Source organism: Rhipicephalus microplus, chromosome X (genome assembly GCF_043290135.1).
Source record: "Rhipicephalus microplus isolate Deutch F79 chromosome X, USDA_Rmic, whole genome shotgun sequence".
NCBI classification, from domain to species: Eukaryota; Metazoa; Arthropoda; class Arachnida; order Ixodida; family Ixodidae; genus Rhipicephalus; species Rhipicephalus microplus.
Genome location: NC_134710.1, coordinates 318,894,255 through 318,922,171, shown reverse-complemented (window position 1 = coordinate 318,922,171; position 27,917 = coordinate 318,894,255). Strand labels below are relative to the sequence as shown.

The window sequence follows — 27,917 nt, the reverse complement described above, 5'->3', positions numbered from 1 at the left end:
TAGGTCTCCCATTATTGTTTTGAGTTGTCTTGATGGAGAACTGTGGTAACTTTGATTATGAAGCTTGATTGATTGGTGGGGTTTAACGTCCCAAAACCACCATATGAGAGAAGCCGTAGTGGAATGCTCCGGATATTTCGACCGCCTGGAGTATTTTAACGTGCACCCAAATCTGAGCACACAAGCCTACAGCATTTTCGCTTCTATCGAAAATACAGCAGCCGCAGCCGGGATTCGATCCCGCGACCTGCAGGTCAGCAGCCGAAGACCTCAGCCACTAGACTTCCACGGCGGGGCTTGATTATGAAGCTTAACAGAGCCTCTGACAGTGGTGCGTGCCATACAGCAGTAGACAGGCAATGCGTGCGATAAACATTGCACACGCCGAGACTACCGATAATTTGAAGTTGTCGCCACCAAACAGCACTACGCATGTAGGGCTTTGAAGGCTCTAAGTTCGGACTTTAACTAGGAAATGAAAACACGTACGCCATACAGGTAAATCGCAATATGATGGCGACCGCAATCAGATTTTTCTTTCTATTGGTCTCTGCTATTGCCAAAGCTAGTATTTCGGAGGCCTCGGTTTTGCCTTTCGTTGTACACCGAGAAAGTGGACATGCATGTATCCCCATTAGCAGTATATACAAATGAATGACAACCATCAGGAGAACATTCTAGCATGCGTAATAAAACAGTACAACGCACAGGAAGCAAGAAATCGATGAAGAATGCAACTGCAAAATCACCTGGGCTATTCATGCCGGATAAAGCTAGCTTCGTACCACTGATCGTAAAATAGATTGCTCATCTATGCACTTCATCGCTTTAGCATCATGTGTACGCCCAAGTTTAAGTCATTTAGGCATTACAGTACGCACGTCAGAGTGCTGGCCTCGAACTCTATGTCATGCAATGCTCACTTGCATTGAAATTGCCAGTTGCAGTACGCTGAAATAACTGAAACATCTTTCGTATTGTACGCACAGTTCGTTTTGATGAGCTTCCTACTTTTCTGAAGCAAGGTTGGACTGAAGGAAAAAGCATGCCAGTTCCTTGATATTCAGGAAATTGCACCTTAAGACCAAGAAAAGAGGATAGCCTATGCACGTTTGCTTGCAGACGGCTCTCTTTGCACTACCAATTTATGACCAGCGCGTCGTTAGGGGCACTGGTGGTTGCATTTTTCGCAGCACCGCCTGGGCAGAGTCTGATGTCTATCGAGGCATGTGATGCGGTGAGCTTACAAGCATTCAAATTTACATAACACCACGTTGTCAACAAAACTAACGTGAAAAAAAGGAAAATAAAGCGTCATTGCGGAAATTAGCCAATCATATTTGAGGCCACCTAAATTCTGCGCATTATCAAGACCGAAATTTTGTGTGCTGAACAGTACCGATCATTCGATTTCACAGGCTTTGCAAGTCGGATGCGTCACCGAACCATACAGTCTCGCTTGTGAGCCCGGTCACCGTCCCCTGCTCGTCGTCAGTCCCGGTCGCCCCACAACGCCGTGCTGCCTCCCCGACCTATTCGCAGCCTCTCCGACCGGAAACCCATATCCAAACCCATTGCAACCGAATCGCAAACCACCATTTGAGTGTTACAAGCCCCACCATGTTCCCATTTCTTCAAAGCCACCGCAAAGAGTTACGCTGAATCTGTACAAAACCGCTACTTCGATCACCCACAACTGCCATCAAAAAGCAACTACCACTGATTGGGCCCAGCCTACAGTTCGAGATGATGTCGCGGGAAGTTTGTGCAAGACAATATGATGATTGGGCATCAAAAGGTTGCACTCATGCACTGATCCAACAGTATAGTGCGCGTGATACGATGTTTAGGTTCGCGGACAGAAAATCAATGACGACTAAAGTCCACTGAGCTCGTGCATGTCCGTGTAGTGGCAGCAATGGTGAAAGCTCTTGTCGTTAAGCCAAAAAGCTTTCAAATTTGGGAATAAAGCTGCATACACAATAACGACAATGCTTTTCGCGACAGGAAACTCAAAGCGCACTTGTTAAGAACGCGATCGCACGTTACATGTGGAGCGTGCGTGCGGCCGGAGCCACGTACGCCGGCATTGGTGCAAAGGTTTCTCCGACGCCCAGGCAACTGCTTTTCTTCCCCACTCAGTGAGTCCCCACAACTGGCACAGTGCTCCTGCAGTCTCTTCTTCTTTTATTTTTTTTCTCACTCCAGTTACCATAAGACGGCGTCAAATCGCAACCGTGCAAATACAGTACAGAACTGTTGATTACGACCAAGTTTGAGAGGCACCTATTATGGGCGGGAAAAAAAATCCGATTTCTCGCGACTAAACTGGAGGTGCGCTTATTATGCGAGTGCACCTTCTATGCGAGTAAATAAGGTACATGCCAAGCTCACAGTGAGCTCGCAGTCGTTTCACTTGTTTGATATTGATACAAAACAGCCGCTAAACGCGGCTGCATGAAAGAGGAAGACGAAGTCAGTTTTCGTTGGATGCTGGTCTAGCGCCATCTTGCTCGTCGAGTTCTGTGCGCTGTAAATAGATCATTAAACAAGTTACTCGTAACATTGGTAGAGGTGGACGACCCCCGTACCTCGATGGAGACGCGCAGCGGTCGCACCATCGGCGACCTTTCGACTGCTTCGACTGCTGGTACTTTCTCTACGTCGCCCTCATCAGTCCAAGCCACCACCTACGTCGCACTTCGCACCTCCGGGATCCCGGCACTTTCTGCGGTGATGGTACGATCGATCTCGACACTTGGCTGAAGCGGTACGAGCGCGTCAGTGCTACTCACCGCTGAGATCCCACGCTCATGCTCGCCAACGTGCTTTTCTACCTGGACGGCACTCCCCGAACATGGTTTGAAAGCCTCGAAGCCGACATAACGAGCTGGGATCTCTTCAAAGAAAAGATACGCGACCTGTTTGGCGATTCATCTGGTCGTCAGCTCGCTGCGAAGAAGACTCTTGCCACACGGGCCCAGTCTTCTACCGAATCCTACGTCTCCTACATTCTTGACGTTTTGGCCCTTTGTTCCAAGGCCGACCAGTCCATGTCAGAAGACGAAAAGGTTAACCACGTCTTGAAAGGCATTGCTGACGATGCTTTCAACCTGCTGGTTTTTAACAACGTCTCGAGCATCGACACCATCCTTAAAGAATGCCGACGTCTCGAACAAGCTAAAGCCCGCCGTGTAGCCCAAAACATCGTGCACCTTCCGAACACAGCGGCCACTTCTTTGTGTGACGACGCCTTCCACCAGGCCCCTCTATGTGACAACCTCACACGCACCATTCGTCGAGAGGTCGAGGCAGCACAACCAGTAGCCACGCCACTACCGACGCCTGCGCCTTCCCCGACCTCGATTTCTTTGATACAAACCGTCATTCGTCAAGAGCTATCGAATGTCGGCCTACATCCTGTTCCTGCCGTATACACTGCTGCGCCTTCTTTTCGTCCCTCTTCTGCTTCTCGCATACAACGCAATCCGTCCGAATGGTGTACCCTTGATGACAGGCCCATATGTTTCAACTGTCGACGCGTTGGTCATATCGCACGTCACTGCCGCAGCCGCTGGGCTCCACCGTCCCATTATGCACCTCAGTATCACACCACTTCTGCTCGCCAGTCGTCCCCATCACTTTCTCCATCAACGCAGACCACATTTTACGCTCCTACAGCACCTCTGAGCAGACCTCGCTACAACCGGTCACCGTCCCCTGCTCGTCGTCAGTCCCGGTCGCCCCACAACGCCGTGCTGCCTCCCCGACCTATTCGCAGCCTCTCCGACCGGAAAACTAGGCCGTGCAGCTTCTGGAGGTGAAGCTGCGTTCACGACCTTCGTAAGAAATCCTCGATTAACGTTAACAACGAACCGGAACCTTTTGGACGTTACTGTCGACAATGTTCGTGTCAGTGCATTGATGGATACTGGCGCGCATGTGTCCATTATGAATGCTAACCTTCGCCGCCGACTTAGAAAAGTTGTCACGCCCGCCCTCAACCGAGCTGTACGAGTCGCCGATGGAGGAACTGCCGCAATTCTTGGCATGTGCTCTGCGCGAGTGTCTATTGGGGAGAGAAGCACTGTCGTTCTTTTCACCGATATCAAACATTGCCCTCATGAACTCACTCTCAGTATGGATTTTCTAGCCACGCACTCTGCCCTCATAGACTGTTCAGCTGGTCTCTCCATCTCTTTTACCCCTCTTTTCCGACCCGCCTAGCCCACCGCAAACCAGCCTCTGCTGCATTGATTTCACACGCCTCCCTCCTAACTCTGTCACACATGTCGACTTATCCTCCACGCCGCCAGTACCTGATGGTGATTACATGGTGGCCCCGATTCCTGCAGTGATGCTTACGCATGGGGTTGCTGTGCCGCAAATGATTCTGACGATTAAGAGAAACCGCACCTTCCTTCCACTGGTCAACTTTTCACTCACCACCCAAGTTCTGCCACAGGGTATCTCCCTGGCCAAAATTACTGCTCTCCAAGATGACCATGTCGAGCCCTTCAGAGTTGACGATTGCTGCAGCTCAGTCAGTGGTTCCACTCCATCACGTTCTTGGGGCGGCGACATAGAGCGAATGGTGTCATCGAACCTCACGTCTGAGCAAGCTGCAGCGCGTTGCCACGTTCTTGAGGGCTATTGTAGCATTTTCAACTTTGCCAGCAACTCTTTAGGCCAAACGACCATTGTCACCCATTGCATAAATACTGGCCATGCAACCCCCATTCACCGACGCCCCTACCGTGTGTCTGCGTCGGAGCGTGCAATATTACAACATGAAGTCGGCAAAATGCTTGCGAAAAACATTATCGAGCCTTCATGCAGCCTCTTGCTTCTCCAGTCGTCCTTGTTAAAAAGAAAGATGGAATATGGCGCTTTTGTGTCGATTACCGTCACCTTAACAAAATTACCAAAAAAGACGTTTATCCTTTACCTCGCATCGACGACGCCCTCGACTGCCTGTACAGTGCCCTTATTTTTCAACTATTGACCTTCGGTCAGGGTACTGGCAGATAGCCGTCGACGAGATGGACCGCGAGAAGACCGCATTCATCACTCCTGATGGTCTTTATCAGTTTAAGGTGATGCCCTTTGGACTCTGCAATGCACCAGCCACATTTGAAAGAATGATGGACTCATTGCTCCAAGGGTTGAAATGGTCCACCTGCTTGTGTTACCTTGACGATGTTATTGTCTTTTCGCCCACACTCGACTCGCATCTTGATCGTTCGTCAGCTATTCTGGACGTTTTTTGTCGAGCCGGACTCCAGCTTAACGCCTCCAAGTGCCGCTTCGCTCGTCGTCAAATTTCCGTGCTCGGTCACCATGTCGATTCCCAAGGCATGCGTCCAGACCCAGAGAAAATTCGCGCAGTCACGAACTTTTCCGTTCCAAGGACCACAAAGGATGTCCGCAGATTTGTGGGGTTGTGCTCATATTTCAGACGCTTTGTTAAGTACTTTGCGACCATTGCACGCCCACTCACAGACCTCTTGAAAAAAGACGCCTTGTTTACCTGGGGCCATGACCAAGCGTCATCGTTTTCACAACTTACGACACTGCTTACAACGCCACCAATCTTGGCTCACTTTGATCCATTAGCCCCAACCGAGGTTCACATGGACGGCAGTGGACACGGCATAGGAGCTGTGCTATTGCAGCAACAACACGGACACGACCGTGTTATAGCCTACGCAAGTCGACTGCTATCTCCAGCCGAGCGCAACTATTCCATCACGGAGCGCGAGTGCCTCGCCCTTGTATGGGCAGTCGCCAAGTTTCGCCCATACCTGTACGGGCGCTCATTCCGTGTTGTCACGGATCATCACGCGCTCTGCTGGCTAGCCTCCCTGAAGGACCCCACGGGACGTCTCGCTCGTTGGGCTCTACGCCTTCAAGAGTACACATTCTCTGTAATGTACAAAACAGGGCGATTACATCAGGATGCGGATTGTTTATCCCGCTACCCTGTTGACGAAGCAACCGATACGGATGCTATCACGGACGTTTTTTCCGTGTCGCAGCTGTTAAACATTGACGAAGAGAAACGTTGTGATGCTTCTTTACGAGCCATCATTGAGAAACTGAAGTTAACGCCTCGCGACCCGTCCCTACGAATGTTTTTGGTGAAAGACGGGATCCTATACCGCCGCAACCTTGATTCCTTCGGATCAGACTTGCTTGCTGTCATCCCAGCGCACCTGCGTTCCACTGTCCTGCATCAACTTCATGACGCTCCCATGACGGGTTATTTGGGCGTTTCTCACACATACGATCGGGTACGACGTCGGTTTTTTTGGCATGGACTTGCCTGCTCTGTTCGACGCTATGTCGCCGCTTGTGAGCCCTGTCAGCGTCGCAAAACGCCGTCTGCCCTCCCAGCCGGCTACCTTCAGCCGATCGACGTTCCCAACGAGCCTTTCTTTCGAGTTGGTCTCGACCTCTTGGGCCCTTTTCCACTCTCCACAGCCGGGAATAAATGAATTGTTGTTGCCACGAACTACGCGACGCGGTACGCAATCACACGAGCACTCCCGACCAGCTGCGCTACCGACGTTGCGGACTTTCTGCTGTACGACATAATATTAGTGCACGGTGCTCCTCGTCAACTTCTCACCGACCGTGGGCGCACGTTCTTATCAGCTGTCATTCATGAAATCCTGAGGTCTTGCCATACCAAGCACAAATTTACTACTTCGTACCATCCCCAGTCAAATGGCCTCACGGAGCGCTTTAACAGGACCCTAACCGATATGCTTGCCAAATACGTTGCGCCAGACCACCATGATTGGGACATTCATTTGCCGTATGTGATGTTCGCCTACAATTCATCTCGTCACAACACTGACGGATATTCGCCCTTCTATCTACTATATGGCGGGGACCCAACTCTACCTTTAGACACGTTACTACATGCGGCCACTGAATATGCTGGGGAAGCCATTGCCCGCGCCGACAACGCGCGCCAAGTCGCCCGTAACCGTCTACAGGCTTCACTGGCGCGCCAACAACAGCTCTACAATTCTCACCATAGGGACGTGCACTTTTCTCCGGGTTCTCTCGTGCTCCTCTGGTCACCTACTCGGCGTGTGGGACTGCCTGAAAAACTGTTGTCGCTCTATACTGGACCATTCCGTATCGTTCGCCAAGTGACAGATATCACGTACGAGATTGTTCCAACCGATCCAACAAAGTCGTCGTCAGCTCTGAGCGACACCGTTCACGTGGCTCGACTAAAGCCCTATTACCCCCCTTCAACATCATCTGCGTAAATTTAGCACCGGGACGGTGCTTCTACCGCCGGGGGTTATGATACAAAACAGCCGCTAAACACGGCTGCATGAAAGAGGAGGACGAAGTCAGTTTTCATTGGATGCTGGTCTGGCGCCATCTTGCTCGTCGAGTTCTGTGCGCTGTAAATAGAACATTAAACAAGTTACTCGTAACATTATATATACCAAAATTAGTATTGCTCGACATGACCGTACGACCAACTTAAAGAAGTGATAACGTAGAAATATTGAAATACATGTCATGTGCACCGCAACTTGCATGTATACCACTCCATGCTGGCTGCCATGCATTCAGAATCAGTTATTTCACATCAAACAAAAGAACAAGTACACCGTAAGAATATACAGAAGGAGGTCCCGTAGTCACAGACTGAAATGGGACCTTTTACATTAGAGTGTGGGATATGCCCGATTTTGTCTTAAGATTGCATCATCCCTCTGAAAGGTATCCACTGCGGTAAGCGGACCGATGAGCGTGCGATGCTACTTTATCTGGTTGATCTCATCTTGAGAAAGTCCTCACCTAAATATTATATATCTTACACAGTGGTTTAGGGTTGGAGTCTGCGCGTTTTGATTTGGTTTCTTTATGATGCGTAAACTGCAGGCGAGCGATGGGATGTGGTGTCAGTCGCGGTAGGCGCGAGGGGTGTTTCCTCCGTGCGTGCTATAGAGGCGAGGCCTCACTGGTTTTGGGGGCGTTGACTATAAGGCGAGTCAATGGCCTGTATTCTATGGCGAGTTGCGTGTGAGTTTTACTTCTTGCTGTTATGTTTCATGTTGGCTTTCCTGTCGTTGTTTTACTGCATATGTTAGATTGACCGCCAGTCTGCAAGGATTGTTGTCTCAGAGTTTTTTGTCCTCCCTCGTGCATTAGTGCCGTGTTGAGCCAGTTCGGAAGGCTGTTCATGATTATTTTGAGTTGCGCATTAAAGGCGGTTCTTGTTCTCAGCATTGCTGGCTCGACCCTGCGAATTTTGGCTTACTGATCCCCCGAGCGAAGGCGAAGCCTTCGATATATATGTGTGTGTGTTTGTGTGTGTGCATCGTATGAAGAAATATATCTAGCAAAGTGAGCATAAGCAACGCCTGGCTCTACTCAAGCCAGCCATCTCGAACCAAGGCCCAACCCTAAGCCCGGAGCTTCAGACTTGGGCCCTACGTAAGAACTACTTACCTGGCCCTGGTTTTCAGGTAGACCTGATCCTGTTTAGTGCTCTAGTACATAAAACCAAGAAACAAAAGATCAACTTGCTCTGAAACAATGACCAATTTATTATACTTGACAGCCCTTACCCATAAGTGCCTCAAAGCAGTTTGCCATGGCGTGACGTAGCTCCAAATCATGGCAGAGGTCAGAACCATGAGCATACAGCATGTACTTCTCCAGCTCCAATTTCTTCAGAGGTTGAAATAGGCATGAGAGAAATGGTAAAAAATCAAAATAAATGGGTGGGAAAGAGAGGAACAATTATAATGCATGTTTCATGGCTATTTATCTAGTCTGCAAACACAGAGACAAGCAATAAAACCAGCAAAAAAATAACACGCACATCTCAACTGTATTAGGAGCAAAACCACTGACAGAAATCTCAAGATTGATATGTTTGTGTTACATTCTCCTGCATACATAAGCACCTCTGATGAAGTATTGCTGGTGAACATAGCATTGGACATAATTTAATATGGTTTTACAGCAAGCCTGACTGCTCATTGGAATTCTTAGCACTTAGACATTATCCCCAACATGAAGCATTCAGTAAGCTGCACAAGCTCCAAGTGACATTCCACTTTTCCACAAATGATGTCGACCATACGTATTGCAGCATCACAGCCTGAACAGCCTGTGGGGAACATGATAAGGTGCCTTAGCTCCTCTCCCCGTATGCCATATTTTGGGACAGCATTGCATGTCTATCAGGCTGCTCATGGCAGGACCATATTTAAGTAGCATAGCCAAAAATATTTCTTTGAAAAAAACACGCCTGTGATCATGACATGGGGGTTGGGCAGGAACATGCATTGTGGGTCATTTCAGACTAGGTATCGTCATGAGCATGTTACCAGTAAAAAGTAACAGTGTTTCAGTTACAGTTATTTGATTGATCTGTGGGGTTTAACATCCCAAAACCACCATATGATTATGAGAGACGCCGCAGTGGAGGGCTCCAGAAATTTCGACCACCTGGGGTTCTTTAATGTGCACCAAAATCTGAGCACATGGGCCTACAACATTTCTGCCTCCATTGGAAATGCAGCCGCGGCAGCCGGGATTCGATCCCGCGACCTGTGGGTCAGCAGCTGAGTACCTTAGCCACTAGACCACCGCGGCGGGGCTTACAGTTACAGTTACTGAAGCCAAAAAGTAGCTCTGTTACAGTTACCGATTTTCTAAAAGTAACTTGTTACAGTTACAGTGAAAAAGTAACGTCGTTACTTTTTTGTTACTGTATAAAAATTGATATTACAGAACAAATGATACGTTAATAAAGACGTAGGAAGGCATGCAGGAGGTGAAAGTTGCATGTCGTGAAACGCTAAAACGATGCTGCACAGGGCCAGTTTTGACCTAACAATGTGTGTGGGGGGAGGGGGGAAGGGAGAGGCTTCTGGACACGTGGTTCATTCGCTACAACGCACAGGCTTGCTACAGCAAACCGCGGCTCCCTACCGGACATTTGCAAGGACATGTGTGACTAATGAAATGATCGACCTCCGCTTATTTTTATTTTTTGCCATCGTCTACTGAGGGATACCACCTGCATAGAAGGCAAAACGTCAATCACTTTGTTAATAATTGTTGTGTTAACTGGAAGTAGAGCTTTCCCAAGCAGTTACAAACCTGTTTTAAATGCTTCAGGCTTTCAGCAATATCATGCTGCTGTTTTCTAACCACCTGTCAAACACGATAAGCTGGTAGTCTCAGACGGAGGAATGCTTCACCGGCATACAAAGAAAAGGAATAGAAGGTCAAGTGACAAAAAGGATATATGTATATATATATATATATATATATAAAGGAAAGAAGTGTATACTTAAGGGCTCGCGTCTCCGTGTTTTGACACAATATTAATGAGATCTAACAGACAAAGATGCCAAGGAAAGTATAGAGGAAGTTATTAGACCGAATGATAATGAAGAAAGAAAGGCGGGTGAAAAGATAACTTGCCGTTGGCAGGAACCAAACCTGCCAAGGGGAAGTATGTGTGTATATATATATATATATATATATATATATATATATATATATATATATATATATATATATTTTTCTCCCCCCGACCCCCCACAAAAAGAAAAACCGAGGGGGGGGGGGGGGGGCACGTGAACTTGGCAAGGTGTTCAGTGGCATCATTATTGATTTATGACATGTAGTTTTACGAATAAAAATACCCTCCAGACACACTTCGCTTTAAACCAGCCAGACAGGTTTTTGTCAAATGTGTTTGCTTTTAGACGTGTAGTATACAAGTAAACTTTGAACTCGATCTTCAGCAGGAAAGATATTCCTGATAGCGACCAGTTCTCTCAAACTGGGATGAGAGCCGTGGAAAGTCGAAAGGTGGAGAGGATATTTGAAAGAAGAAAGGTAAAAAAAATAGAAAGTGTGTAATGTCGGCCTTTAACGAGTGTGGCAGTTGGATGATGTTTTATAAAAAACAGAAGTAAATGTAACTGTATTTTACGTTAGTTAATCAGTAAAGAAGTAACTAGTTACAGTTACAAGTTACTGAAAAAGGTAACTACCGTATAGTGCGGAATATAGGTCGAGATTTTTTCCAAAAGATGTCACTAAAGCGTCACACCTCGACCTATATATCGGCCCTTGGCATAAACCAAGTGATCGTCTGGTAAGAGGGAGTGTCGCATGCCTTTTGGGCATCAGCATCGACATCCCCTCTTTGGGTCGACGCATTCTCTGCCGACGCCATTTTTCTTTTCTTGTTCATTCGTAGCGAGTGGCGACCTTACTCTGCGACCAGCCATGAATACCGGGACGCGGCGCCAGTTCATTGCCATGTTTAAAAGAAAAGTCCTTCAATTCGCGAAAGCGAATGGCAACATGGCAGCACAGCGGCAGTTTAGAGTGTCCAAAAAAAGCGTCAGGTACTGGCGCAACCAAAAATCCAAACTGTCAGTGTGTAACGTGAAGAAGACGTCGTATCACGGTCGCCGAGCTGTGCACCCGAAACTTGAGAAAAAAGTGGCAAATTTCGGCCACGAGTACTATGCCAGATCTTTGCCAGTGAATGCGGAGCTAATTCACTCAAAATCCATCGTCGAGCTCGCCCGTGAAGCCAGTCTGTCAAAGAAAGACTTCAAGAGATCCATTTTTTGGGTCCGTCACTTCATGTGACGCAAGGGATTTGCCCTTTGACTACGCACGCCGATATGCCAGAAGCTGCCAGAGATGTACAAGGACAAATTGATAGAATTTCAACTCTCTGTGAACAGCCTCCGGTGGTAGCATGGTTAGATGCTAGGCCAGATCAGCAACGCCGATGAAATGCCGGTGTGGTTTGACATGCCGTTGTCTACAACTGTTTGTGAACGCGGGGCAAAAGAGGTGAAGCTTTTGTCGGCCAGATGCGAGCACTCGCGCTTCACTGTTACGCTTTCCTGCACGGCCGACAGCAGAAAGTTGCCCCCCTTCATCATCTTCAAGCGGAAGACGATGCCGAAGGAAGCCTTCCCGTGGGATGTCATTGTCCGTGTCAACGAGAAGGGGTATGTATATGGAAGAGGCCCTAATGCGCGCGTGGATTCGTACAGTGTGGAACCAGCAGCCGGAGCCCTCCTGCAGCACCAGAACATGCTCATGTTGGATGCATTTTGCGGGCATTTGACGGCATCAGTGAAGGAGATCCTTCGTGACGTAAAGACGGAGCTTGTCGTCATTCCAGGAGGGATGATGTCAACATTGCGATGGCTGGACGTCATCCTTAATAAACCTTTCAAAGACCGTGTGCGTGTGTAGTACACCGATTGGATGGCTGGCAACAACCCGCGGACCCCGACAGGCCGGCTGCGCAGGCCACTTCTCGCAACAGTTTCTAGTTGGGTCTCCGAGGCATGGAGGTCTCTGCCTGAAGAGATGGTGGTGCGCCCATTTAAGAAGTGCTGCATCGGCAACGCTCTCCACAGCACCAAGGATGACATGCTATGGGAGGCGGCTAGTGATAAGCAGTTGTCAGAGGAGAGCTCCAACAGCTCGGAGGACTGAATAAAGTGAATCCGTGAACAATTCCGCGTTTTTCTTTCTTTTTTTTTGTGGTCAAGGTAATGTGGTCGACCTATATTCCGCATTATACGGTAGTTACCAGTAACGCGTTACTAGTAACTAGTTACTGCTCAGACTAGGTGTCGATGACACACCAACAGCTCCCAGAAAAAAAAAAGAAAAAAAGGGAAGAGCCTCAGACATCGCTTGCTTTGCCATTCCATGCATGCTGTTGAGCACTTCGAGTGGGCCTCGTGTGGAGATGTAAGAGACCGTACTGCCGGAACTGGTGAAAGCGACGGTGTCGGCAATGTTATGTCGGTGGAGCAGCACAGCGGCTGCTTTGTGCAGGCATTGGAATGAGTGTTTGTAAAGTGTGCTGAATGAGTGCCAGTTTGAAAAATTGCAGCCATTTCCTTGCAGGAAGTTCAGCTAGAGCTTAAGAACCTTTCGCGACAGAGGTCTTCTTTCAAGCAGTTTTGCAGCGGTGTTCCTGTCAGTGCTTGCTGTATACTACAAGGTTACTTGTTGGCATCCGGTGATCTTTCGAAATTGCCTTCAGCCACTGGTCACAAAAGATTCCTATAAATACACTAGAGGGAGCTTTGGTGCTAGTGTCTATGAAAGTTGCAATGCACGGTGCTTCAGCAAGCATGGGAATGATGGGTAGTACACAAATTTGATCTTCATACTTTTGGCTCTGTTTGGCTTCTTGTGGCTTAGAGCAGCTTTGTCACGAAACGACAATCGGCAAATGTTCAGCAGTTGCACTTCACCACCTTGCTCACCAATGCAAATCAAGTCACAAAGTTCACAATGGTCTGTTCTTTTATTTGAAACAAAAACAAAACACAGCAACAAACAAAGTCACTAGTGTGGTTGAAGCCTGGAAGCATGAAGACTAGGCAAATTTGTGTACTACTATCCATCATTCCCATGGTTGCTGAACGATCGCAACGTGAAAGTCCCCTCTAGATAATTTTAAGAAACTCTAGGCCATTGGTCACGCAAATGGCTGTTCCATGGTCTCTACTGGAATGTCAAGCATGCAACTCTTTTCTCGAGCTCAACAAGCACTTAGACGCACAGTAAAACAGCATTTCTAGACAATCAGAACACATGGTTTAATAACTTTCCATGAACGCATAAAAGCAAGGCTAGGAAGAGCTCCCTAAGAAGAGGCATTGCAACATATTGCCTCATCCATTTATTTCTATCGATAGCTGTTTATTTGCACAGCAGTGTCCTAAACTTGTTTACAACGTCACATCGCTAGCACGTTCTGCATTTTGTCATGCTCTAGTTTGATGAACTCATTCTATTGATTTCAAATATGCTGGCTTTCTTTTTGCTGACGTGCACTGTGTCGTCTGCACGAGCTATTGACGGCACTGCATACTGCAAAAAGCGCCACAAGAGGCTCTAGCGATTGCACCACCTGGAAAGAAGGATAACGGAAAGGGTTGGGCAGCGCTTTTGCAGCTCACTTCCCAGGCATAATTTTTTTTTTTTTCAAGGAGGCGTCAAACTGGCGAAAATTTAGAGAGTGGTAAGCTGCCACACGGCTGATACCATAGAAGTCCTACTGTTTTCTAGTACATAAGACCCCGGTTTAAAAACTGAGCCTCTGAATGTCACCAGACTTTCAACTTATGTGATTACAGTTCAACCTGAGTACAACAAAATTGATAAATGACCAAATAATTTGCTTTTGTTACATGCAGTTCTGCCCTAAAATTTGCAAAAGAAACACGCAAATTAAAAGAGAAGCTGAAGGCAGACCTTGCCTCCGACACTTATTTAGTGGCAAAAAACTGCATTATTTTACTCTATTGTTTTAATACTAAACGCTAGTACTACATCAGTACAACGCTGCTCCGTCATCGTATAGCCGTGGCCTCCGCGATGGGCTTTGGCAATGCGCCTTGCGCCGTCGATGACAGAGTGCGAAGCGGCAGCATTGCTCGTGGCGCACTTGAAACCCCGGAAACGTGAGCGAGTGCTCATTTGTGCGTGTGGGTGTGCACGAGGCAGGCAGGTGGGCCTGCGCCCCTCAAGGCAGCATTGCCGGAGCCTATCTAGAGGCTATATTCTAGCACACCCGTTGTGCGACGGAAGATGGCAGAGCACACGACGAGTCGATCTCCAAAGATCAGTCTTTGCTACCATGGTCTCGGACAGTTTTCATCCCCCCAGCGCCCAATCTCACATCTCTCACAGTAACGACGACACAATCTCACAGTAACGACGACACAGTTGTCCGCATAAAAAAAAATGGCAAAGCTGCATGTCGTCAGTGGCGGCTCCATGCATGCGCAGTGAAACCATGCACATGCGAACGATGTCGAAAACGAAAATTGGCCCCATATCTGCATGTAATCTGCAAATGTTGTCGAAAGACGATAGTCTTGCATGTGGAGAGAGAGAACAAAACATTTATTTGATGTTCTGCACAAGAAAATTGGTGAATAGTATTCCGGAGGCGCTGTGTTACAGTGCCTCGAGCGTGCAGCGGAGGTGAACGAGCGCATCAAGTCACATCACACGTGACACATGAGCGCCATCTTGCAGTTTTTTTTAGAAAACAAAGAGCGTGGCCCTGAGACGGGCGTGCGCGTTTGTCTCAAAGGTGATAAGGTGTAGAACACAAGGCGACGGGTAAGGGCCACCACTGTGTCTTCTTAGCAAAGTGTTGGAAACACTCGCCTTTCCGTGCAAGCGTTGCATGGTCAGCGCAGCGTGATAAGCGCTACAGTCCTTAGAATTACTTATGTATGCCTTTTCTAGTAAAAGACGAACATGCAAAATATATAGGTGTTGTTATGATGCCTCAGATATGTGCAATAATTGTTTTTTAATTGACAATCGCACACACATGAGCTGATTCTTGAGCAAAATTGGTGGGCGCTGCGGATGGGGTCGGCCATTCGGGGTATCGGCTGGTGCTGTTTAAAATACCCGGTTCACGGTAACGGTGGACAAACAGACAAATGTACAGACAGACAGACAGACAGACAGACCAAAGTTTTTGCGTCAAAGGTCCCCGAGAAAGACTATCGTCATTAAAAACACGGACACAGATACCATGGAATATTAAAAAAAGTACCCTTCATAAGTGGCGTGATTTTGATGCATAACAACATGGAGCAAGAATTTATCATTATTTTTTTAGTGGTGTTATTTAGTGTCATGTTAATGAATAGCAGTTCAGAGACTTCTGCAACAACAGACAGTTGGCACTGCAAATGCAAAAGAATTTTTCTTTTTCTAAAGAGAGCTGGTGCAGTTAGCATGGTTAGAGTGTACTAGAACTGCAGCATGGTGGCACCCACAAGCAGCAAGGGAAGGGCACGCTCGCGCATGCGCAGGAACGCCATAACATACCTTGGCAAGTACGGCCAAGTGCTGATTCTGGACAATGGCGGCTCGATAGGTAGCCAAACCACCTTCTTCAAGATCAGGGAACATAAAGAAAAGGTGGATGCTAGAAAGAAACTCCACAACTGCATCCCCAAGGAACTCCAGCCGCTCATTGTGGCTTATGCTGGATGCTGTTTCCTCTTGACGGCCAAAGCGCGACATGATATTGATCAACGTGTTGATGCCTGTAATATAGAAACCAAGGTCCTAAAGATTACAAAAACACACACGTTCTTGGGACAAAAAGTGGTATTATTAAAATATTACAGCATGTGAAAAGTCTGCATTACAGTCTGTGTTAACATGGCATAGGCAGGAATGACGTAATGATTTAGAGGGGATTCGGAGGTTGCATTCAACCCCTTAAGGGAGCAGACTGCCTTTTGGGACCAAAAAGTGCCAAAGAAATTCATTTTTTAAAAATTGACATATTTGGTTTCTGCAAGTATTCTTCTATCTCTCTGCAAATTTTTACATACCAGGAAGAGGCAATTTTAGTGTAATGTCATACTAACGGTCCAGATACTTGGTGCTGTTAACATGTAGAACCTGCAAAAAAATGGGGAACCGACTTCGAGGCTTCTTTATGATTGGGCGGCACCTGTGTCAGATGCTCTGCTACGAATTTATGCTTTTTATTGCTACGAATTTGTTGCTTTTTGAAGAAGCTGTGTGTTTTTATAATTTCTTCCATTTTTTCCCCCCAAAAGTCAATTTACGACTGTTCAATATTGAGGCCTCAATATCTCTGCAGCTAGGGCAGGTACAACAATAATTCTTTTTGCAATAGAAACCTGTATGTGTGTAGAATGCAAGTATGAAAGCAGAATTTACAGCAGAAGCCTTTTTGATTGATTACTCATCAAAATTGTAAAACGATTTCAACTGCTTTTGCAAATAGATAGTTCATTTTACTGTAAGATAACCAAGAAAGGCCTAAAAAAAAAAACTCTTGCATACTTTCACTCTATAGTCATTAGTCTATGTTGGCATATCTTAAATATCACTTTTAATTAAGCACTTTTTCTTCTATGGCGGCCTTAAACCATAGGGGGTGAACTTAAGTTATCTCAAGAACAAGATGAGTTACAGGAAAACTAATTAAATATTTGAAATAAGCAGAAAAAACTGTATAATCCTGTCAATTTGATCAAGATAACTGAAGAAATAAACAAAAAATGACTAAGACCAGTCTGCCCCCTTAACTACAACCAAACTACCCTAAAGTGCCCAAGCTTCCCTGAAATACCTATTTCAATAACAATTTGGCAATATGCCTTATAAACAGCAGACCAGACTGCTGATTCAACATAGTGCTTATTAGGTTCTGCCACTCTCATTTCAATCGTGCAGAATAGACAGTGCGGCACTGTACATTACAACTACTTTCTCGGCTCTCTTGCCGCATGGTCTTCAACTTTGTGCTTATCTCTGGAACAGAAACGGTTTCCCAGGAACAGCTCGGATCGGGCGTAGCCAAGCACCAGCACTCCGTCCCTTAGATTACGTGACCTGCTACTGCTTGGTAAAGGCAAGCTCGAGTTGAAGGTCACGATGCAGCAACGCACGGTCCGAGTGCGAGGGGAGCAATTACAGGCAAACACCCCTTGCTTCCCGAAACTACTCAGAAAGACAGTGACGGTCTGTGCACCAATGACCGGAACCGTGATTTTGGCTCTCCGAGTGTGGGGAGACGGTGGGAAGGCACGAGGGTTTCAACACCGATATATCTCGGGCGTGGTATGCGAACTTGCTGTCACTTTGGGTGTTCAGCGAGAACAAGCCATGAGGACTAATTTCGCGAAAATGTGTAAACAACGGTAAGATGCATCCTCACAGTGAGGAATTGCCGAGAGCGTGTGGCGAAGAGAGAGAGTCATGATGAGAAAGAGTGCCAAGACACCTGTTGAAATTGTAAAAACACTGGTATTGAGATTAGGACAAAGTCCTATAAGGAGTGGCTGTGATCAATTAATGGTAAATGGATCGGCTAAGAGAATACTGAGGTGGGTAAGAAGTGGTCGCCTCCCCTTTTCTTTGTATACCACAGTATGTTAAAAACTGTATGGAACTTGCTTTCCTTTAGTCTAGGCCGGAATGATTTAAATGATAAATCATTAAGACTGTATGATGCAACTTTTGTCTGGGCCGTAACCACCTAACGTTTTATCAATGAGACTCTGTTCTTCATATGTAGTAACAATGCTCTGGGCCCTAACTTAACGAAGCTTTGACGTACACATTTTCGACAGCTAGGTGCACTGCCTTTTATTAATCTGTTCACCAGTGTCCCAGAAAAATGTACGAGTTTTTTTTGGTGGAAATAAGTGTTCTGTGCATATATTGTGGTTTTAAATATCTTTTGCTAGTTTTTTGATGGTGAGAACTTTCGGGTGATGCAAATATTTTCACTTCCCCATGAGATCTCATCACCAAGACACTTTAGTATTGTGATTCAACCATCTGAGCTCCACTACCAAACCGTGGTAAGTTGCCTCAGTGGGGCGCAATTGCTCACACCTTGCTCCAAAGCTTTATTTTAATGTTGTGCTCTTGAACACAAGTGTTCTTGAACACAAGTAGCAGTATGCACATCACTATGTTGGGTTGGATAGGAAGCCATTAAATTAACTCAGATACTATGTTATAAAGGCTTACTTTTTGTACATTTATGTTGGGTTAAAGGAAGCAAGATCCGTTTTTCAAACACAAAGAGTTCAAGAGGTAAATAACACTGAACCCCAAAGATAAGGGTGGGGTTGGTTTGTGGATATACAGCAGTTAAATTTCATGACGCTTGTGACAAATATATGCTTTTTGATTTGAAGTAAAATTTAAGCAAATATAACTAGTGTCAAATAATTTAAAAACAAATACGGTAGTAGAAATTGAACAAAAATATAACATCTGGACTAGTGCCAGGCATTAACAAATTTTAAAAAGTCTGTTCCTTATATGTCAGTAAAGAAAGGTAGCAGAAATTTTCATGATTTTCAAAGTTATGTTATTCTGATAACTCATATAAATATGGAAGTCCACTGTTTCTGACAGCCACAGGAGCAAATAAAACTTGTTTGTAGGCTCCTCATCACTGTTGTGATAGAACGTACTGTTAATTTTGTACAGATGTGATGAGTGAAGTACATTTTTTAGTGCAACGATTTAGAGGTCAAAAGAGGTCGAAAATGTGTGTGGTGCACGGCGGCACCGCTCATGAGGGAGCGGAAAGAAGACGAAGGAGGTTGGAACGCTCGAGAAGCCAGGCGGGTCGAGGCATTCGGACAGCAGGAGAGAACGAGGGTTGCGACGGCTACCGGTCCGTTGTGGCGCTGAACCTCTCATGGGTAGCCTCAAAGCGAACTGGGACTCAAGCGATGCAGGGCGACAATGGTGCAAACGTCACCATCGAGACCGTGAGCGAGTTGGCGACTCCGGGGGCCACCGAACCAGGCAAGCTGAGGCCTGCAGGACTGGTCTGCCGGTGTTCCAGGTGCATGCGTGAGGCCAGCCACGCTACAGCGAAGCAGCCATCCCAGCGACTGTTGTGACAGCAGCACCACAACCTCAAGGCAACATGGCGACACGTCGGACCATCTCGTAGACAGCGACGTGTGAGTGGTTCATGTGTAGTGGTATGCGAAATAGCTGCGCTGCGTCAGGGCCGCAGGAACATAGTACTGTAGCTAAGGAAGTGCAGGAACAATTGCATCGCAAAGGATTTTAAGATCATTTATGTTACTGTAAGTCCTTCATATATGTGTGTTCATGTTGTAGAAACAGGCTGTCGTTGTTTACGTCGCATCTCTTGTCGCTTGAGCACCTGGGCCCACACAAAGCTGTCACAACAGGGTGACATCACGGGCCCGTTTAGTGTTCACCTATAGCGCATAGTCACAATGCTGTTAAGTGAAACCTTGAATGCAAGTAGCACTTAATACTGCATTGCAATTTTGTCAATGTTAGTGCAGTCCTTTCATTTTCTTGCTACCTTTGCCCTTTCCAAGTAGTGATAAATCATGAAAAGGTTGTGCAACAGCAACTTGCCCGAACTGCTGCCCTTTGAAGCTAAAACTAGTGCGTTCACTAAGCACAAAGACGAACTTGGTAGGGCTGTTTGCTGCTTTTGTGTTCCTCAAGTACAGCTTGTGTAAATAAACTTTGGCCTAAAACTGACGACTAACAATGACTTGCTATCCACTGCCGAGGCTTTGGGGTAAGGCTTGCTAAACTTAATCAATGCTGCTTTGCTGCACGTCTGTCACCAGAGCTATGGTTTAGTTCTGTGCCGGCACTAGTGTATTTAGTAAAGTGGCTGTGTTATCTTCCTGAAAGCCTTATAACTATGTTGCCAGAGAAATGGAAAATGTGGGGAACAAACCCACTGAATAATTCAGTCTTCACAGATGCCATTTTAAACAATATTGTGTACAGTTATGTGACAAAAATCAAGTTGAATGAATTGCCTGAAGCAGCATCTGTTTGCAGTTATTTATGCAGGTTGTATGCCAAAATAATTTTTTCACTCGTCTGTTGGGATTGGCGCATAGGTGGTAAAATACATTATGTTTTAAATGTTACCACAACTAGTGCACGTAGTGCACTCTACAGTGGCTATCCATTGATAGAACTGCTTCAGGATTCCAGCAACAGCCACAACGGCCCAAAGCATCAGTGAACTGGAGACTTAGTGGAAGCACCAAAAAGTGACGTTTTATAAAAAGAGAAATGGTGAAAAACTGTCGCATGATGTGTGAAACGTGAATGGCTGAAGTAATTTGCTGTTGATGTTTACAGCTGCGCTACACATTCTGAAGCCATCCTGATGCATCGCAGTGCGATTTTGGTCAATTTTTACTGCTTTGCACAGGAGCTTGCATTCATATGAAATTGGCTCAAGTGGCGTGGAAACACTGTATCTGTTCAAATGCAATGGTGAAAGTCTTGGTGAAGCTTTTAAACACAGTAAATTTACCTCGTTTCCGGGTGTTTAGATAGTGTATCCGTCGATCCCCATATTCAGGCTGCCTGATACCACAGTTGGTCAGCGAGTTGCGTGCATGATCTGGGTTTGTGCCAAAGTTCTCCCGGTAAGATGGGTGTGTCAATGCCAGCTGCAAGAAATCAAAATTAGTATAAAAATTAAATGAAAATAGCATCAACAGAGTTAATCACAAAGATTTTGTTCTCTGGTACAATAAAAGCTCATTAATTTGAACTTGAACAAGACTACAACACTGATCGAATTAAGCAGAGTTTGATCTAGCCGGCAGGCGCTACTGAATAAATAGACACGGCCCCACACCATGTGGGCAGAACGCAAGGAAGCCACCTCTGGACTAGTTATTGCAAATTAGGGGATACTACATGGTCATGGCAGGTGATTTCGTAAATAAGTTCATCGAGCTTAACAGCAGACAGAACTACTATATTTACTCGCATAATTTGCGCACCTCTAATATTTACCCAGCTTTACTTAAAAAAAAAAAAAATACTTATGTACTATGCGCTCCCCGACCCGCGCGAGCCAGCGAGCCGGTACGCACATGAGGAGACTTTGGAGCTTTGTACGGGTGCACCCCTTGCCAAGCAGGTGTGCGTAGTCATAGATTAAACAGGCTGCAAGTGCAAAGTCCCTTCTTCAGAGGACTTCCCCCAAACTACGGTCCCTACAATACCATACCTTAACACCTAGACCTGTTGACGGGTCATCGAAAATGCTCGAGTGTTTGTCGCTCTCAAACTTATCTCTTCTAACGTAACAATGCATGCTTGCGACACGGCACAGACTATTTTCTACATCAGAGGCGTGCCAGGGCCTGGAGCGCGAACTGTTTCCCTCATTCTCTGCATTTGTAACTGTCCGCACTGCAACGCACGCCTGTTTGATTTCGCAAGTTTAGGTTTCGCCATCTATCCACCACCCTTTTACTGTCCCCTCGCATTAGGCTACAATAATTAAATATGCAACGAAAGTCCAGTTCGCTATTATAAAGTGGGTCGAGGAAAACGGGAACGGTTCCGCCGCCAAGCACTTCAACATGAAGTTCTTCAACGTGTGACAATCGGTACGGGAGTAAGTTGAGGAGTAGGCACTAGCTAATACACAAGTTTCCTGCCACTAACCTTTTCAACTATGTGCGAAAGGTTAGGTCGTCTGGTATGACCGTGTTGTGGGACCTGGCTTCTCCCAGCATTGTCAAGAAGAGCTTCGAGAAAATGGGGCATTCAAACGAGCTCGCTGGCACCGAAGACGACATGCTTTGGGAAGGCGGTGACAGCGGCTGCAACAATGATTCCCAATCAGACCTCTCCATTAGCCATTCCGATTAGACGCGGCGTGACCGGATCTGACTGGTTAAAGTATGGATTAATTCTGTTAGCACACTTTGTTTGTGCTCCAAATTCTTTGTTTTATGTATATACCACATGCTTTAGGACTTTTGCACATTATTTCCCATGCATTCGGAAAATCCCCATGTAATGTGTGCACCCCCTTCTCAGAACCCCAAAATCATGAAAAAAAAGTGTGTGAATAATGCAAGTAAGTACGGTATTTGGCAGGCTCTAGTTGCCACTTTGTACTATCTCGCCTGCGTTTTGTGGTACTTGTGGTATTTTCGGTTGGTTAGAATTAATTTTAGCATTCCTAGGTTACAGATTATAAATATTTTCGCAGAAATTCAGGCATCGGTGTCGTCATCGTTGGTTGTAAGTGAAAAATCACCATGTCTGTGACTGAAAACCAAGAAAGATGCAAATAAAATAAAAAATAAAAAGGTGTGGTTAGAGTGAGAGTACTAGAACCCAGACCATCTATGTTAAAAGCAGGTGATCTACTACAGAGCCATGATATTGCACAACCAATGGGTGCTTTAAAGGCTCGCCCATGACAAGGTGCTAGACATATTTAATCATCATCAGCTGCAAAAACAACGACAAAGTGGGCAACTGAGCAGGTTCAAGTGTTGCCTTACGGACACACAATAAGGCCTTGATTTATTCTCAAAAGAATTATGGCATATTCGGCACTTAACAAACGTAATTGCTATAGGCATTCTAGGACAGTTTAAAATGACCAATGTTATGCACAGAGTCATTAGTTTCCTTACGGAGCATGGCTGAAACATGCACCAAAAATCGAAGGCAGGCTAGCACTTGAGAAGGCGATTATGCTGTCCCATAGTCTTCCAGATTTCCAGCATCTTCCAGATTTTTTTGTTAAAATATAATGTTTCAGGACTCTTGGGGTGGTTTGAGAATTGTCACCTTAGCAATCTTGGGCTGCTTTGAAAATAGTTACCCAACTATTTGAAAACTGTTCGCACCATTCGATTCGTATTTGATTTGGTTCTAAAATCCACTACATGCCCAACCCTGGTAGAATAGGTTGAAGCTATAACCATTAAGGACATACGATGCGGCCTTTTCTGTATCATAAACAGGCAGTTTCAGTATGCAACCCGCCACAGTGGTCTAGTGGCTAAGGCACTTGGCTGCTGAGCCGCAGGTCGCGGGATCGAATCCCAGCCGCTGCGGCAGCATTTCTGATGGAAGCGAAAATGCTTGAGGCCCATGTGCCTAGATTTAGGTGCCCATTAAAGAACCCTAAATGGTTGAAATTTCCAGAACCTTCCAGTATAGCATCTCTCATAATTATATGGTGCTTTCAGGACGTTAAACCCCCAAAATTATCAATTTTTAGTTTCACAATGCAAATTTGAGTGCAGCGCATACTGTTACTGGTCACAAAGTTTTAGGATACAAGCGATCTGAAAAAATGTCTGAATATTTGAATAGTTTGAGAAATAAATTTAAATAAAAAATAAAAAGATCTATTTCAATAATTTTACAATGTCAACAATGAAAAATCCTTGCCTGTTTAGTGATCACCCACCCTCCAGTTTTGAACATCAGTGAAGAAGAGGGGTGCAGCCAGAAATTTTGTTTGTGAAGGGGGGAGGGTTTCACCATACTTCATGCAGGTTAATGCGTGCGATTGTATGTGTGTGCGCGTGTATATATATATATATATATATATATATATATATACACAGTAAACTCTCAGTAAACAGAACCTGAAGGGACCGGAAAAATATGTTCTGTTGACTGAGAGGTGAAGAACATGGGTGCAGAATACAAGCCCAAAACCAAGAATTGCCAAGGCAATAGTTCCGTTTAAGCAGTAGTTCTGTTTAACAGATTTCCGTTTACTGAGAGTTTAATGTATATGTGCAAGCAAAATTTTTTAAATTCTAGGGGGGGGGGGGGGCTGTAATCTCTCTCTTCATAGCTACGCCACTGGTGACGTAATCCAACTCTATGTTTTGAGATGATCACATAACTTTATGTATGTTCCGAGTTGTGAAGGTACTACAAAATGAAGACATCACACACAAGGTAACTGCATAATACTGAAAATTATAGCTGTGCTGGATGCATTCAGTATTACAAGGTTTCTTCATACAGCAAGCTTTTACCACTTGACTGAACGTGGCGAATGCCAGTGATCGACACCAAATCGTTGCCAGCCAACCTGAAAGTCACTTCTACAACTTTAACAGAAGCAAAACATACCCTTTTCAATTATTATTATTATATAAAGAAATATGCTATAAAAAATACATTTCTTTTTTTCATTTATTCAGTATTACGGCAGGCCTTGCATGTTGTAAAACCATGAAAAGCCCATGAGTATTCTTATGTTATGCTATCGAACATATATTGCAACAATTTAACTTCATTATATTAGAATTCTGCATAAGAAAGCAAAGCTTGCTTATGTTGAAGTTAAGAAGGAAGTACATGATGTTTCATAATTAGTAGTACATAGTACATAGTAGTTAAATACTACTATGTTATCTAGGGAAGTTCATTATATTGAAGTAATTTCATCAAGGCTTAACTGCATTACTTTGCATCACATCGTAAAAATACTAAACAGAAGTGAACACCAACACATTATACATCAAGGATTTCCCGTGAAAACACAAAAGACCACTTTTGAAGAGAATTCATGAGCATGATTGTGGAGAAGTTCCCAATGAGCAATCTGTTAAAAATTTGTTCTGTCCCTTTTTCTGTGCACTTATACAGTCTTTCCTAGAAAGATCATATAGCCCACCTGAAGAAGATAACGATCCTTGAATTCTGTCTCAATGATGCTTTCGAGGAAGTCCAAGGACTTATGGAAGCGAAGGTGGCACACGAGCACAGGAAGGAGCAGAGCGTGCTGTATGATGATAAAGATAAATAGGTGTTATATTGCATGATAAATTTAACAAAGGCAACTTTAGTGCTATCTCTGTTTCTCATTCTAATGTATTTACAGCATCGACTACTTATGGTTAAGAGTTCATAATAGACCTTTTTCAAAATTCAGCGCCACCTATCGAACGAAACCGAAAACACATTTTTTTCCAGCATGTCTTGTTCACCCAAGGGATGCTCATAAGTGTATTTATGCTCATAAGGGATGCTCATAAGAGTTCCACTGTATTTGCTGAACTAAAGCCTGAAAAGAATAGTCAACACACCCAGCTTTTGGCAATGCTCAGTTTATCTGGGACAGTTTTAAGCTGAACTAAAAAATGCTATTTAGAGAGAGACTGTTTGTCTGCTTTACAAGTAGCAGACAACCCTAAGATTATGTTATAATGCCATACACTCAAACCTCATTGTAATGAATTCTGATATAACCAATTATCGGTTATAATGAACTAAGAAAATAATAGCCTTGTCATAAATACAGTGTTACGAATAATGATTTATAATTTTTGGACATAAGTATTTTCATGACAGAAGTGACTTTGTTAGTGAGGTTAATGTGTAAATGTAAATCACTGCTGAATTATAAAGGATAAAAGAGTTACACTTTAGAGGCTTTGAATGAAACGGCTGCAGAAGTGTCCTATATGAGCCAAAAGAGTCATATCCTCACTGTGCGAAAATGCTGCCGTCACAGTGAATGCGAGTTTAGTCAAAGAGTCAGTAAAGTAATTCGACGTTCTGTACATTTTTTCTGAATGAGCGCCACATGCTCGGTCAACTATTATAAATTTTCCTATAGTAGCACAAGTTAGCCAAAATTGCCAGTGGTGCATTTTAAGCATTAAACAGTAGAGGTGTGCATGGGCTTCGGGTAGCCCGAAAGCCTGAGCCTGGCCCGGCCCATGGGCCGGGTTCACCCGGGCCGACGTCATCCAATCTCTGGCCCGGGCCGGGCTTGGGCTTCAATATTTTTTGTCAGGCAGGCTGGGTCAGATGCAAAGCCTGTATTATGCCCGAAATATAGACGTGTTGGAAAGTTTTCCCCTGTATAGAGCCTTCTAGCCGACCGCCCCCGTGCTATTTCTAGGGTCCCTTTTCCTTTACCCACATTAATTAAGCGTAAGGGGGGATGAAGAAGTCATAAAGGACGAGCTTTGTGATCATCTATACACAGAATAATCCCCTCTCCTACATCGAAGGTACAAAACATCTGGGAGAACAAATGGTCTAAATATTTTAAGCTTGCTGTACTTCCAAAAAAATGCATGGGCAATTCTGGCTACCAGTGCGAGCAGGGAAAAGACCTTCAGTTGGGCAGGGTATGTGATGCAGAAAGGCAGCACGGCCTTAGATATGTGCTACCTCGTAATGTATTTTTAGTGATTTAAGTTTTAAAATGCATGTCTCGGAGGCTACACTTTTTTTGGCTTTTCACATCAAGACAGCTGCAAGCAGCGGCTTGCAGCTGAGCACACTTATTTGAAATGCTTCAATAATATTGAGGATGACGAACTTAATGGTGCACAAGAAGTAAGACAAGTTTACAGACTATCTTCATGTGAAATAAAGTGCGGTAACGTACAATTCACACCTTGTTCTCTATTTTACTGTGAGTGAATTGTTGTTAGCGCTTGTAACGATTTTCGAGGCCTGAAATGCTTTAATTCACACTTTAAATCTGCATATTTTGTATTCCGAATAATCGATATATTAAACTATTTCACGATCCCCGTCGAGTTGAATATATCCGAGATCGACTGTATTTAGAGATGGAGAGTAATGTTTGCCTCACACTTCTTAGCACAGAAGCTCCAAATGTTCATATAAACATCTATTCATAGCAAATGAATATAAATATATACGCATAAAACAAATTCACACAAGAATACAAGAAACTTTTAAATACCTGTACAACATCACACATGATGCCCGTCCGGTAGAACCCCTTACTGCTTACTACCACAGTGACACCCCTCTTCAAGTTGCTGCAGTCCATATGAAAGAAAGAAAAAAAAAACATGTCAGGGCGACTACACAACTTAGCTAACAAGATTGTACAATTTTGTAAAAGGTTGCCATAGACATACGACTGGATAAGTATCAAAATTTCAAATCATATAGTCACACGACCACTGTCCTTGAAGCATCTCTTCCTGTTCCTTAACTTTCAATTAATTAGAAGTGATAATTGCTAATGAAAATCTCGATTTCACACCTTCAATGCGATGACCCATATTTTAGAAAAGACAATGATTGCCTTGGGTATGTAAAAAATCAACAAAAAACATACCAAATGTCGTAATACAAGGCATGAAACAGTGGTGGTCCAACCAGTCAAGGATTCAGAGCAATTTTTGGAGCAGAAAAAAAAATTGCCCGCAGCTTCCCTCGGGGGAACACTGAGGAGGATGCGGAGCATATAATTGGTTAACGGGGTGTTAAAGTGCGACTTACTTGGGTCGATGGCTAAATTGGTTAACGTGGTTGTGAAATGGGGTGTTAAATTGCAACTTACTTGGGTCGATGGCTAAATTAGTTAACGTGGTTGTAGGAGGGGGTGTTAAATGAGTGAACACGTACACACGTATGCGAAAGGGCGGCGCTGGTCGAAGGGACGTCGATCATTGTGTTTGTGGATTCGTTGGAATTCATTTCACCGCGACCTTGGACGTCGACGCGCCGTACAAACCAACCGACGAGTG

General features: G+C 45.0%; 1 protein-coding gene across 3 annotated transcripts in view; it reads right to left on the bottom strand.

Annotated features, from left to right (window-relative positions):
• Positions 1-27,917, bottom strand: part of drosha (ribonuclease 3 drosha) — a 277,020-nt gene that overhangs the window by 83,469 nt on the left and 165,634 nt on the right. For all 3 annotated transcript variants that reach the window (XM_037413695.2, XM_075879566.1, XM_075879567.1), the window contains 5 exons: positions 27,122-27,200; positions 25,070-25,177; positions 20,921-21,059; positions 15,913-16,133; positions 8,604-8,706 (listed from right to left, as the gene is read on the bottom strand). In XM_037413695.2, the coding sequence (XP_037269592.2) occupies positions 8,604-8,706; positions 15,913-16,133; positions 20,921-21,059; positions 25,070-25,177; positions 27,122-27,200 (650 nt within the window). The remainder of the gene's footprint in view (positions 1-8,603; positions 8,707-15,912; positions 16,134-20,920; positions 21,060-25,069; positions 25,178-27,121; positions 27,201-27,917) is intronic.